We start from the raw sequence: 15,344 nt of genomic DNA, 5'->3' as shown, positions 1-15,344 counted from the left end.
CCCACACTTTGTAAAATCTCACTTTGAAAGTATGGCATAATGTCTGGTTCCTGAGATGGGACAATGCTAAGATAGCTCACTCATATTAGCCTAAATTGAATCTTTTGCTTAGGTTTGTTTTGCATCCAATAGTATTTCCTCCTTTAAAAAATGTATACAGCCTGAATTCTTTGATGGCCAAAGTCAAGTTAAAGTAAAAAGTGCGATGCTTTCTAAAAATATATTATTTTTAATTAACAGATTCTATCATGAGTCTACCATGAAGCCATGATGGGATTAATGATGTATCAAGAACATTGAAAGGAAAGTTTAAAATCCTGTTGGTTGAGCACAAGAAGTTTTGAAATTCAAAATGACATCAACTGTGGATAAAAGACCCCACCAGGAGCATACAATTGTGAATCCACAGCCACCAGAATATCGCAATCCAAAGAAACCTAGCCGCATGACAAATCAGCTTCGGTATTTGGAGAAAGTGGTGGTTAAAGCTCTGTGGAAGCACCATTTTGCATGGCCATTCCAACAGCCTGTTGATGCTGTGAAATTAAACTTGCCTGTAAAGAATTCTTATCTTATCTGATTAGAATATATAATGCTGTATCCAATTACATTGCTATGGATTTTTTCCTAGCAGTACTTGACAAATTACAATTCAGAGCCAATTTATAAATCTGATGTGGATTGGAGCTGAATTTTTTGAGATGTCCACATTAGAAGACAGTTATATGAAGCACAAGTAACGATGGTAGAAATTGATAGAATGCAGGTCGAGTATCCTTTATCCAAAACCCTCAACATGCGTTACAATAGTCTAAGCCTTGGCTAGCTATAGCCTAAATAAAATGGTCAGGAAAATAAGATGTATCACTGAATAACAAATACAGGGTACCTGTAATAAGTTTCCTTTTGACGTGTTCACCACAAAAATTACAAGGTAAACAGCAGACAAACAACTAGATTTCCCATGCTAAAGGTCAATGAGGTTCAAAGAAATGCAGTATTTGGATGTTTGGTTTTTGGATTTACGGATAAAGGATACTCAACTTCTAGTACATTATGATTCTTACGTAAGAACTTTACATTTGGATCCCTACTTTCAGCTATGCTAAATTGGGTTGTGTTTTTTGATTATTGTCCAATATTCCTAATTCTTGGATAAAAGCAAAATACTGCGGATGCTGGAAATCTGAAACACAAACAAAAATTGCTGGAAAAACTCAGCAGGTCTGACAGCATCTGTGGAGAGAAAGACAGTTAACGTTTCGAGTCCATATGACTTTTCAGAATTAGAAGTAGAAATGTGGTGAAATATATATTGTTTAAGGGGGGTGGGACAGGTGAAACTGGATAGAAGGCCAGTGATAGGTGGAGGCAAAGAAGAGATTGCAAAAGGTGTTATAAACAAAATGTCGAAGGGGTGTTGAACATTAAGCCATTGTTTCCAGGACTGTCACTGACGTCATCATCTCTGGAGATCTTCCCTCCACAGCTTCCAACCTCATAGTCTCCCAGCCTTGGACAGCCCACTTCTACCTCCTCCCCAAAATCCACAGACAGGACTGTCCCAGTAGACCGATCGTGTCAGCCTGTTCCTGCCCCATGGAACTAATTTCTTCCTATCTTGACTCCATTCTCTCTCTCCTTGTTCAGTCTCTTCCCACCTACATCCGCGATTCCTCTGATGCCCTACATCAACAATTTCCAGTTCCCTGGCCCCAACCTCTTCACCATGGATGTCCAATCCCTCTACACCTCCATCCCCAACCAGGATGGTCTGAGGGCTCTCCCCTTCTTGAACAGAGGCCTGAACAATCCCCATCCACCACCACTCTCCTCTGTCTGGCTGAACTTGTTCTCTCACTGAACAATTTCTTCTCCTTAAACTCATTTCACTTCCTCCAAATAAAAAGTGTGGCTATGGGTACCCGCATGGGCCCCAGCTATGCCTGTCTCTTTTTATGGGGTATGTGGAACATTCCTTGTTCAGTCCTACTTGGGTCCCCTCACACAACTTTCTCCTGTACATCATGACTCTTTCGGTGCCGCTTTATACTCTCGTCTGGATCTGGAAAAATGTATTAATTTTGCTTCCAATGTCCACCCCACCGTCGCTTTCAAATGGTCCATCACTGACACTTCCTTCCCCTTCCTTGACCTTCCTGTCTTGATTTCTGGTGATAGACTGTCCATCAATATTCATTACAAACCTGCCAACTCCCACAGCTACCTCGACTACAGCTCCTCACACCCTGCTTCCTGTAAGGACTCCATCCCATTCTCTCAGTTCCTTCGCCTCTGTTGCATCTGTTTTGATGATTGCACACTCCAAAACAGTGCTACTGACATGTCTTCCTTCTTCCTTTAACTGAGGTTTCCCACCCATGGTGGTTGACAGGGCCCTCATCCATGTCCAACCCAACTCCCGTGCTTCTGCCCTCACCCCTTCCTCTCCCTCCCAGAAGCATGGTCCCCCTTGTCCTCACTTTTCACCCCACCAGCCTCTGCATTCAAATGATCATCCTCCACAAACTCCAGCATGATGCCACCACCAAACTTCACTTCCCTTCACCCGCCACTCCCCCCACCCACCCCCCTGCATTCCTTAGGGACCGTTCCCTCTGAGACTCCTTGGTCCACTCCTCCCTCACCCCCTACACCCCAACCTCCCTCCCATGGCACCTTCCCATGCAATCGCAGATGGTACAACACCCGCCCCTTTACTCTTTCTCTCCTCTCTCCTCCCTCCACCTTCCAAGGGCTCAAACACTCCTTTCAGGTGAAGCAGCACTTCACTTGCACTTCCCTCAATTTAGCCCAAGGCATTCGCTGTTCCCAATGTGGTCTCTACTTTGGAGAGACCAAACGCAGACTGGGTGACCACTTTTTGAAACACCTTTGGTCTGTCCGCAAGCATGACCCAGACCTTCCCTTCGTTTGCCATTTCAACACACCACCCTGCCTTCATGCCTACATGTCTGTCCTTGGCCTGGCTGCAATGTTCCAGTAAAGCTCAATGCAGACTGGAGGATCAGCACCTCATCTTCTGATTAGGCACTTTACAGCCCTCCAGACTGAATATTGAGTTCAGCAACTTCAGATCATGAACACTCCATCCTCACCCCATCTTGATCCCCTTTTTGTAATATTTATTTTTAATTTTTACATTGAAATATTGGAAAAAATATATATTAAAATGTATTTCCATTCATTTGTTTTATCCCCACCTTTTAGCCTATTTTGATCCTTTTTTTCCCACACTGTCCCCATCCCACCCCCACTAGGGCCATCTGTCACTTGCTCATCCTGCTTTCTACTCTTAATGTCACCATTAGCTCCTTTAACTAGTATCATCACCATCAACACCCCTTTGACCTTTTTATGACATATATTTTGCAATCTCTCCTTTACCACTACCTATCACTGGCCTTCTATCCAGCTTCTTCTGTCCCACCACCGCGCACCCCCCCCCCCCCCAACCAAACAGTATATATTTCATCACATTTCTACCTCTTTAGTTCTGAACAAGAGTCATACGGACTGAACGTTAACTCTGTCTTTCTTTCCACCGATGCTGTCAGACCTGCTGAATTTTTCCAGCAAGTTTTGTTTTTGTTCCTAATCCTTGCCTTTGGTGGAGAGAATGTGTGCTTGGAGTGGAAGAGATTTTCTGAAAAGATGCAGTTGATTGTTGAGGGTAGACATTCCAAATCTGGTTTTTCACCACAATGCTCTTCTATCTTTGGAAAAAGGTGGGCAGCTAAAACTGTGTAGACATTTACAGCATGAAAGAAACCATTCGGCCCTTGTGTTCCAGCTCTTTGTTCAAATGATCTAAAAGGATTTGGTGTTCCAGCATCTCTGTATAACAGCAGAAATTTCTCGAAATTTCTCCTAATCACTAAGTGAGGAGTGTGGTTATTTTAAATTAATGACCTCTTGTCATTGGCTTGCCAGCCGGAAAATGTGTTTTCCCCTAGGTACTCTATCAAAGCTCTTTTTTTAAAAGGAAAACTTCACCTGGATCTCCTTTTAAACTTCCATTATCTCTCCTTGTAACTCTGGTTTCTTATGCTTAGCATTGGGAGAGGGTGGTGTAGTGGTAATGATACTGGGCTTGTAATCCAGAGGCCCAGCCTAATGTTCTGGGCACACAAGTTCAAATCCCACCAAGGCAGCTGGTGGAAATTAAATTCAAACAAAATCTAAAATTGAAAGTTAGTCTCAGTAATGGTGACCACGATCATAGATTGTTGTAAGATCCCATCTGGTTCACAGATTTCCTTTCCTAAAAGACATTAGTCATTCTTGCCTGGCCTACATGTGACTTCAGGCTCTTAACTGCTCTCTGAAATGGCCTAGTAAGCCATTTAGCTCATGGGCGATTAGGGATGGACAACAAATGTTGGCCTTGCCAGTGCCACCACCTCCCATGTTTGTCTCTGATTTAGTAGCTTTTAAAAAAATACATAAATTATTCTTGATGTGAATGTCGCTGGCAAGGACATTTATTACCCATTCCTAATTTTCCTGAGAAAGGTGGTAGTGGTTGCCTTGAACTGTTGCAGTAGTAATTAAAGTCAATTATGTTGGAATGGGACGCAAGTCACTTCCATGCCAAACCAAGTAAGAACAGCAGGTTTTCTTTTCAAAAGGACATCAGTGAATCAGTTGGGATTTTATGACAATCTGATAGTAATAAAGTGACCATGAAACCAACTTTTTAATTTGCAGTGTTTTCTCTTAAAACAGAATTATAAGTTATCAAACTGCTATTGTGGGATTTTAATTTGAATTCTCTGGTTTATCAATTCTGGTCTCTGGATTACTGTGGGACACTGAAATCAATATCTAGTGTTCTGCAGTTCAACCATTGTTTTGTACAAATTTCTCACATCGGTTTATTCTTTATAGTTTATAACCTTATAAACCCCCAAAGCTGTTAGCCATTATTGTCTTTATCTGCCTGCATACGTAACTTTTGGAAATTTGAATCCCAACTTGCCTTTATTTATCACTCTATTGAGTATATCCTTGTTTCTCCTTACACAATGTGCACCTTAACCATAGCCACATGAAATGGCTCTTCTACCTCTTTGTTTTTAGAAATATTTTCCAGTCATGCCATTTGCCAACTCAGCCCCACTCTTGTATTATCAGCAAATTTCACGATTCCACTTCATAATGTTCAAGTGAAAATTATCTGTATATTCCAAGTACAAAAGTAGATCTAGCCATAACACTTACACCCCTTCTAAAATATGAGCAATGCACATTGGCCTTAAATGTTTGTTTTATGTTAATCAATCAACTTTCTATCCATGCTGTTATACTTCCTCATACCACACTCCTGAATTTTTGCTATATGCTTCTTGAGATGCCAAATTGACACTCTTCTGCACGTCCATGTACAGTGCATCTACTGAATTATATTTATCCAATAATTTCCTTAAATTTTGATTTGACTAAAGTCCGCATTTTATATTCAAATAACAGTTGATAAGGTTTTAAACTTGGGAAGGGAAAGACATTTGCTCATTGTTGTGTCTGGGGTAATTTTAAGCGTATGCAGTTTTTAAGAAAATAAATACTCTTAATAGGTTAATCAATTGAAGAATTGAGTAATTAAAGCCAGTAACTAGTTTGTGCAATTAGGTTTTCTTCTCAACTAAATCATGACTGTATGCTGCTCCTAAGCCTGGTGGCCTGGTTTTTTTCCCACAGGATTATTATCAGATAACAAAGAACCCAATGGATTTGGGTACAATCAAAAAACGCTTGGAAAATAAATATTACTGTAAAGCTATGGAGTGTGTAGAAGACATAAATACAATGTTTACCAACTGTTACGTATATAATCGGGTATGTTATTACACCTTTTATAAATTGCTGAGTGTTTCTTGTGTTATGTTGATTAAAGGATATAACTAGTGTCTGTTTATAGCCAGGGGATGACATAGTTGTAATGGCACAAACATTGGAGAAGCTTTTTCTACAGAAGGTGTCACAAATGCCACAAGAGGAAATAGAACTTCCTGTGGTTAGCAAAAGAGGAGGGAATGGCAAAGGAAGAAAAGGATCAGGTAATCAATTGAACAAGTATCCCCTCCTTATTTTATAACGTTATTTGGAGGTGTGGAGGCAGAGGGGCAGCAAGCACCCTCAATCTTCTGTAATATAAGCTATATTTGGGGAAGAAGATGAGAGACATGGCCCTGCACCTTTCTTACACCCTAATATTAACATTAAGTGGAAATCTTATTCTGTAATCCTTAAACTTTTAAAATCTGCTCAGTGGTATTCTTTTGTTAGTGCAGTTCAAAGAAGTTAGTAAATATTTAAAACTCTTCATTTTAACCATTGGGAGGGAACTAGTACCGAATAGAAGACACAAGAAAGAACAGTGACCAGTAATGCTGGATAGCTATAACTTGAAAATCTTCCCTAACAGCATGTCATATGAAATGTAGGTGCATTGAACTCTGTTTAATAGAACCAGAAGGAGTCTTGGTTAATGTGACTTCCTCAATTCTACCCATCAGAAAATTGAAGACCGATACATACATATGTATGTATAACGTTAGTTTCTAGACTATGTATAACTGTGGAACAAAAATGCACATGATCTCTTGTGTGCTCACAAAAGAGGGCAGATTGAAAATGGGAATAAGTCTGGAAAGTGACATTATCGATTGAGAAACCAGACAGCGGACCAAAATTTTCAGATTTGGATTTGTAGGAGAGCGTTCATCGTAAACTGATTTAAGGGGAGTGGAAGCCAAAGAAATTAGTGGTTTATGTTTAGCTACCCATCTTCTGGAAAAAGAGAGGAACAGATTGTAACTACAGTCTTGAATGTGGGTGCTTTGTTTCAGTTTGAAGCCCCAAGCACCTTTCCTAACTAGAATGGAGGAGTGGGTCCATGGTTTTGTTTTATATGCAAGGAACTAACTTGGAAACAAGAGAAGCTTTAATTTTGGAGAGGAGAGATTGGAAGGATCACAAGCAAGCATTAAGACATCTTAATGGAGTGGGCAGTTCTGTATGAAACAGGAAGCTTTATGTTATGAAAGGGGGCTATGCCGTGAACTCAGTTCCCTAGCCTTTGATGTCATCCTCTCCTTAGCAATTGTTAGAGGTTGAACCAGACTCGTTTGCAACCTCAGTGATGTATTTGACTTCAAGATGAACTTCTGACCACGTAACATTAAGCCTGGCTATTTGCATAATATCACTGGACTTTGTTCCTGTCTCAGCTCATCTGCTGCTGAAATCCCCATCCATGCCTTTGTTACTTCTAGACTTGACTACTTCAATGCATACCTGATACGCTTCCCATAACTTAAGCTCATCCTAAACTCTACTATATCCGAACTCACACAAAGCTCTGTTCAATTTTTCCTGCTTAAGCACTACCTTGTTTAAAATACTCATCCTAGTTTTCAAATCCCTCCATGGCCTTTCTCCTCCATATTTCCAACCCCATTTTGACCCACAGCCCTCGGATCTCTCCACTTCTCCAGTCCTAGACTCTTATGCATCCCCAAGTTTTAATTACTCCACCATTGGCAGCCATGCCTTCAGCTGCCATGGCCCTAAGCTCTCAAATTCACCCTCTCCACCCCCAACTTTTCCACTGCTCTACCTCGTTTTCCTTCTTTAAGATCACAGAATCACAGTGCAGAAGAGGCCTTTTGACCTATCGAGTCTGCACTGACACATGAGAAACATCTGACCTACCTACCTACCTAATCCCATTTACCAGCACTTGGCCCATAGCCTTGAATATTATGACATGCCAAGTGTGCATCCAGGTACTTTTTAAAGGATGTGAGGCAACCCGCCTCCACCACCCTCCCAGGCAGTGCATTCCAGACCGTCACCACCATCTGGGTAAAAAAAAGTTTTTCCTCACATCCCCCCCTAAACTTCCTGCCCCTCACCTTGAACTTATGCCCCCTTGTGACTGACCCTTCAACTAAGGGGAACAGTTGCTCCCTATCCACCCTGTCCATGCCCATCATAATCTTGTACACCTCGATCAGGTTGCCCCCTCAGTCTTCTTTGCTCCAACAAAAACAACCCAAGTCTATCCAACCTCTCCATAACTTAAATGTTTCATCCCAGGCAATGTCCTGGTGAACCTCCTCTGCAACCCCTCCAGTGCAATTGCATCCTTCCTATAATGTGGCGACCAGAACTGCACACAGTACTCCTGCTGTGGCCTCGCCAAGGTTCTATACAACTCCAACATGACCTCCTTACTTTTGTAATTTATGCCTTGATTGATTAAGGCAAGTGTCCCATATGCCTTTTTCACCACCCCACTAACTTGCCCCTCTGCCTTCAGAGATCTATGGACACACACGCCAAGGTCCCTTTTGTTCCTCAGAACTTCCTAGTGTCATGCCATTCATTGAATACTTCCTTGTCAAATTACTCCTTCCAAAGTGTATCACCTTACACTTTTCAGGGTTAAATTCCAACTGCCACTTATCTGCTCATTTGACCATCCGGTCTATTTCTTCCTGTTGCCCAAGACATTCAACCTCACTCTTAACCACCCGGCCAATCTTTGTGCCATCCGCAAACTTACTAATCCTACCCCCCACATAGTCATCTATGTCGTTTATATAAATGACAAATAATATGGGACCCAGCACAGATCCCTGTGGTACGCCACTGGACACTGGCTTCCAGTCACTAAAGCATCCTTCTGTCATCACCCTCTGCCTCCTACAACTAAATCAATTTTGAATCCACCTTATCAAATTACCCTGTATCCCATATGCATTTACCACCTTTATAAGTCTCCCACGTGGGACCTTGTCAAAGGCTTTGCTGAAATCCATATAAACTACATCAACTGCACTACCCTCATCTACACACCTGGCCACCGCCTCAAAAAAATTCTATCAAATTTGTTAGCCATAACCTCCCTCTGACAAAGCCATGCTGACTATCCCTGATCAAACCTTGCCTCTCCAAGTGGAGATAGATATTCTCCTTCAGAACTTTCTCCAATAGTTTCCCTACCAATGACGTGAGACTCACTGGCCTGTAGTTCCCTGGCTTATCTCTACAACCCTCCTTAAGATGCTCCTTAAAACCTACCCCTTTGACCAACTTGTAATAACCCCTTATGTAGCTCAGTGTCAAATTGTTTGATGTTCTGTCAAGTGCCTTGGGACATTTATAAGCACCATGTAAACGCAAGTTGTTGAGATATCTCACTTTAGATGAGAAAAATGTATTGATTTTAACATGATATATAAAGTTATAGCTCATTATAGTAGTTATTTGATAAAGCTATGGATTAATAAAGAAAGATGTAGAATCAGAATAGTTACAGCACATTTAGGCTGTCATGTCTCTGCTGGCTCTCTGAAGGAGCAATTCATCAACAGACGCAATGCCTTGCCTTATCCCCATAGCCTTATACATTCTTCCTTTTCAGATAATAATCCAGTTTCCTCTCGACTGCCTCAATTGAGCCTGCCCCCACCACACACTCGGGCAGTGCATTCCAGATCCTAATCAATCTGCGTGGAAAAAGTTTTTGCTCATGTCACCATTGCTTCTTTTGCCAATTACATTAAATCTGTGCTCTTTTTTGTTCTTGATCCTTCCACCAATGGAAGCAGTTTCTTCCTATACTCTGTCCAGACTCCTCAGTTTTGAATACCTCTATCAAATCTCTTCTCGACCTCCTCTTCTCCAAGGACAGTGCCAACTTCTCCAATCTGAAGTTGCTCATCCCTGGAAACATTCTGGTGAATCTTTTCTATACTTTCTCTTTGATTTGTACACGTGTGCACCCAAGTTCCTCTGTTCCTGTACCCCATTTAGAATTGTACCCTTTATTTTGTATTACCTTCTGTGTTCTTCTGACGCAAGTTTCATCTGCTACTTAAAATGTACAAGGGTTCGAGGAAAAGGTAGGGTAATTGCACAAGGTTATAATGCTCATTTGGAGAGCCGGTGCAGACCTGATGGGCCGAATGGCCTCCTGTGCTATTAAGATTCTGTGACATAGGTTGGTGGAATGGGCAGCTATGTCCTTCTAAGTTCTACACTATCCTCCTCCGTTCACAATAATTCCAAGTTTCGCATCATTTGCAAATTTTGATATTGTGCCTATCTCCTCTACACCAAGTTCAGGCCATTAATATATATTAGGAAGAGCAAAGGGTCCTAACACCAACCCCTGGGGAACTCCACTATAAATCTTCTAAAAAAAAAACAATCATTTAACTACTACTGTTTCCTGTCACTCAAACCAATTTTGCACCCATGTTGCTATTGTCCCTGTTATTTCATGAGTTCTAACCCTGCTCCCAAGTTTGGGCGGCACATTATGTGGACTTCCAAAAAGGCATTTGATAATTTTTGATTTGGGATGAGGAAATTTAAATTAGTTATTATCCATTTGCCTGAAGGAAATTGTAGTATTATTTTAACAGCCTCTTGAAAGGTCCAATTAGTGGTTGTGATTAATGGTGGTGGGACATGGCTAGCTTCGTGGCTGGCTTTTAGTGCAATTTTTTTAAATTAGCGCACACGATTATGTAACCTTGGCTTGACTGGGCAAATTCAAAGATTTTCTGTTTTCCTTATTTCAAAGGAAGGATGCAAAATTGTATTTGGAATTTATTGTAACATTTGTGCCAAACTTTTGTCCTGATGTACATGTTTCACTAATGTATGTTTATGAATATACTGTTCTAATAATTTAAAATTTGCAGCATTAAAATTGGCCATTTAGAACTATCTAATCCACTCTCCAATTTCCCTAGAAAATATCATTTTTCAAATAACTTAGATTCTGCCATAATAATCACTACTGGTGAAGCACTCCACATTCTAATAACTTCTCATAAGTACTTCCCTTTTCATTCTAATCATGATCCTCATGGTATCAATTTATGTACTTGTGGGCACCATTAACTGTAGTTGATGCACTTCAAATTTTATTTTTTTGCAGTCATAATTGCCACAGAAGCCAATGTGTTGTTGCTTCAACTTTTGATGGGTCTACCACTCAGTCTTTCCATCACCTACCATTCTCCTTTCCTTCACAAGTTTTCCTACTCGTTTGGGTATCCTATAACTTAACAATTTTAAAACCATAGATGTTTAGTCCTGGAAATATGCTATTCAATCCATCCATGTCAGCTCAATGCTAGAATAATCCAAACCTAATCTCATCACCCTATATTATTATTCCCAATATCCTCCATCTTCCCCTTTCAAACACTTGATCCAATCTTCCAATAAACTTGCAATGTTAACAACCATACTCTTGGCAGAGTTGCAAGATCCTATAGATTAGGGTTTCATCTTGCAACAGCACTCTGTGTACAGAAGCTTTGTAATAGTATGTAAAAAGAGAGTATGATTAACAAAAGTAAATGTGGGTCCCTTAGAGGCAGAGACAGCAGAAATTACAACAGGGAATAAGGAAATGGCAGAGAAGTTAAACAAACATTTTGTCTTCACAGTAGAAGACACAGGCAACCTCCCAGAAATAGTGAGGAAGTAGAGTGCTAATGAGAGTGAGGAACTTAGCAATTTAATATTAGTAAAGAAAAAGCACTGGAAAAATTAATGGGACTAAAAACCTCTGGATCTGACGGCTTTAATCCAAGGGTTCTAAAAGAGGTGGTTGCAGAGATGGTGGATACACTGGTTTTGATTTTTTGTTTTATTACTCATTCGTGGGATGTCGGCCAGCATTTATTGCCCTCCCCTAGTTGCCCTTGAGAAGGTGATGGGAGCTGCCTTCTTGAACCACTGCAGTCCATGTAGGTGCACCCATAGTGCTGTTAGGAAGGGAATTCCAGGAATTTGACCCAGCGACAGTGAATATTTCCAAGTCAGGACAGTGAGTGACTTGGAGGGTATCTACCAGGTCGTGGTGTTCCCACCTATCTGCTGCCCTTGTCCTTCTAGATGGTAGTGGACATGGGTTTGGAAGGTGCTGTCAAAGGAGCCTTGGTGAACCCCTGCATTGCATCTTGTAGATGCTACTATTGTGCGTTGGTGGTGGAGGGACACTACTACTGTGCATTGGTGGTGGAGGGAGAGAATGGCACCACATCCACAAACAATCAAACAGTCAGCTTTGTCCTGGATGGTGCACCACACTCCTGACTTGTGCCGTGAAGATGGTGGACAAGCTTTGGGGAGTTAGGAGGTGGGTTACTTGTTGCACAATTCCTAGCCTGTGACCTGTTCTTTGCAGCCACAGTATTTATATGGTCTTTCCAGTTTCTGGTCAGTGGGTAACTCCCAGGATGTTGTTAGTCCGGGGTTCAAATTCAGTGATGGTAATGCCGTTGAACATGAAGGGGTGATGGTTGGATTCTCTCCTGTTGGAGACAATCATTGCCTGACACTTGTGTGGCATGAATGTTACTTGCCTCCTGTCAGCCCAAGCCTGCATATTGTCCAGGTCTTGCTGCATTTGGATATGGACTGCTTCAGTATCTATGGAGTCACAAATGTCGCTGAACTTTGTTCAGTCATCAGCAAACGTCCCCACTTCTGACCTTTATGATGGAAGGAAGGCCATTGATGAAGCAGCTGAAGATGGTTGGGCCCAGGACACTATCTTGAGGAACTCCTGCAGTGATGTCCTGGAGCTGAGATGACTGACCTCCCAACAACCACACCCATCTTCCTTTGTGCTAGGTATGACTCCAACCAGCGGAGAATTTTCCCCCTGATTCTCATTGACTCCACTTTTGCTAGGGGTCTTTGATGCCACACTTGGTCAAATGTGGCTTTGATGTCAAGGGCGGTCACATTCACCTCACCTCTGCAGTTCAGCTCTTTTGAGCATGGTTGAACCAAGGCTGTAATGAGGCCAGGAGCTGAGTGTCCCTGGCAGAACCCAAATTGGGCGTCAGTGAGCAGGTTATTGCTAAGCAAGTGCCGCTCGATAGCACTGTTGATATGACCCCTTCCATTACATACTGATGATGCAGAGTATACTGATGGGGTGGTAATTGGCCGGGTTGGATTTGTCCTGCGTTTTTTGTACAGGACGTACCTGGGCAATATTCCACATAGCCAGGTAGATGCCAGTGTTGTAACCGTACTGGAACAGCTTGGCTAGGGGTACAGCAAATTCTGAAGCATAGTTCTTCAGTACTGTGGTGTACCTACACCACATGAACTGCAGTGGTACACGAAAGCAGCTCCCTATCACCTTCTCTAGGGCAATTAGGGATGGGCAATAAATGCTGGCCCAGCCAGCGAAGTCCACATCCCATGAATGAATTTTTAAAAAATAAATAAATAAATAATGGTAGGTGAAGGGACGGAGTGTAGCATGTATGCAAGTTTGCTGATAGAGTTGGTTGGGAAAGTAAGCTACAGTGAAGACATGGGGACTGCAAAGGGATTTAGAAAGGTTAAGTAATTAGCAAGAATGTGACCAATGGAATATAATGTGGGGAAATATGCAGTTATTCATTTTGGTAGAGAGAATAGAAAAACAATATTTTTTAAATGGTGAAAATCTATTAAATGTAGGTGTTCAGAGGAATTTAGTTTTCCTTATACAAGATCCACAATTAGGAAGGCAAGTGGTATGTTTGCCTTTATTTCATGGAGGTTTGGAGGTGCAAGAATGAAGAAGTCTTGCTGCAGTTTGTACAGAGACCACACCTGAAATACTATGCATTGGTTTCATCTCCAAACCCAAGGAAGGATGCACTTACCTTAGAGGGGTGCAACGCAGATTCACTAGATTGATACCTGGGATGAGAGGATTGTGCTATGAAGAGATGGAGCCTATACTCTTTTGAAAGAATGAAGTGATCTTATTGAAACATGATGTTTTTAATGGGCTTGAAGATGTGAATGCTGAGAGGCAGTTTCCCATGGCTGGAGAATATAGAACTGGGCTCATAGTTGCAAGATAAGGGGACAACCATTTCAGAGTGAGATGGGAAATTTCTTCATTTGGGGATTGTAAATTTTTAGAAACTCCCTACCCCAGAGGGCGATGGATGCTCAGTCATTGAGCATATTCAAGGCTGAGATCGGTTTATATTTTAGGTGAGAAAGCGTAGTTGGAGGTGAGGATTAGCCATCATCTTATTAAATGATGAAGCTGCATGGGTTATTCCTGCTTGGTCTTATTTCTGTATGTTCTAATTTTTCTCCTTGTTTCTTTTTGGTAATTTAAAATTCTTGGCCTCATGTCACTGATCAGAGGAAGCAATCTATGCTTAGTCCTTCTATCAAACTTCCTCATAACTTTAAATAACTTAGCATTAAATCTCCTCTTGGCCATCCCTGCTGAAAGTATATGTAGAATTTGCAGCAGTTCATTCAGCCCAACTGGTCTATGCTGGTGTTTGTCTTCCACACAAGTTTCCTTCACCCTTACTTTATCTCATACTATAAGTATTACCTTCTATTCCTTTCTACCTCATGTATTTCTATAACCTTCCCTTGAATGCACCTATGCTATTCACCCTTAACTACTCCAGCGGTAGCAAGTTCTATTTTTTTCACCACATTCTGGTAGCCTTATCACAAGTTGTTCATTATTAACTATCATCTCTCAGATCCAGAAACCTTTTTGGTTTTTCTAATGTTTCCTCTCAATGACATTAGTGTCATTGATTTTTTTTTAGCAGATACCCAAAAGTGCAGATGGTACTCTTAAGTTGTGGCTTTATGAATGTTTTGAGCGAATTGATATTTCTTGGCTCTTGGACCTAATGCCTGTTCCTATTAAAATATATTTGAATGCATGTGAAATTAACATTTTTATTTTTGTTTGTTATATGGATTGTTTTGACTGTTGCATGAATATAGCGATATTCTTGTTATAGTTCCGGCAGTGTCCTCAACTGCACAATCAAAATTGTGTCCACCCACATCTGAAGTTGGAAATCAGAAACCAATGATAATGCTACCACCTCAGTCAAGAATAACTTCATTGTCAGCCACTCCACCCTCTCCTTTAATACCAACTGGGCAGCCTGTTACAAAAGTAAGTATTTATATATCTGAACAGAACTGTGGTTTTAAAGTTCCCAGATTTTCTAATGATTTATGTATACTGTCAATTTGAAGGGTTTGATTTTGATTTCCATTCCGGCACTCAATTTCTAATCTCTGTCGGGACAGAGGTGTTAGGGGGAAAGGAATTGACCTCGCCCTCCTGTTCCCTCTCCTACAGTAGCTGGTGCTGCTTTGCCTGGTGTCATGTCTTCCACCCATTTCTCCTGCAGACCCTAAGCTTAGGACCAAGCACTCCCTTTCTCTTGGTGACCTCTATAAGGTGGATTAGCACGCACATTACTTACTCTTCTTAGGTGAAGTCT

The 15,344-nt window shown here is 41.3% G+C and overlaps 2 protein-coding genes across 2 annotated transcripts in view; both read left to right on the top strand.

The window, feature by feature from the left end:
• Positions 1-290: 290 nt before the first annotated feature.
• brd2b (bromodomain containing 2b) lies at positions 291-10,987 on the top strand. Its single transcript, XM_041207836.1, has 4 exons — positions 291-556; positions 5,722-5,859; positions 9,642-9,671; positions 10,982-10,987. Exons 1-4 carry the CDS (start codon positions 353-355, stop codon positions 10,985-10,987), a joined length of 378 nt encoding a protein of 125 aa, XP_041063770.1. The 5' UTR covers positions 291-352.
• A 3,948-nt stretch (positions 10,988-14,935) lies between these two features.
• The window catches only part of LOC121289269 (bromodomain testis-specific protein-like), a 77,212-nt gene continuing 76,803 nt past the window's right edge, over positions 14,936-15,344 (top strand). The window contains exon 1 of the mRNA XM_041208535.1: positions 14,936-15,010. The gene's annotated coding sequence lies outside the window, so the exon portion shown is untranslated. The remainder of the gene's footprint in view (positions 15,011-15,344) is intronic.

Source organism: Carcharodon carcharias, chromosome 16 (genome assembly GCF_017639515.1).
Source record: "Carcharodon carcharias isolate sCarCar2 chromosome 16, sCarCar2.pri, whole genome shotgun sequence".
Lineage (NCBI taxonomy): Eukaryota > Metazoa > Chordata > Chondrichthyes > Lamniformes > Lamnidae > Carcharodon > Carcharodon carcharias.
Note: the sequence above shows the minus strand (reverse complement) of the source record. Positions and strands in the feature narration are given on the sequence as shown.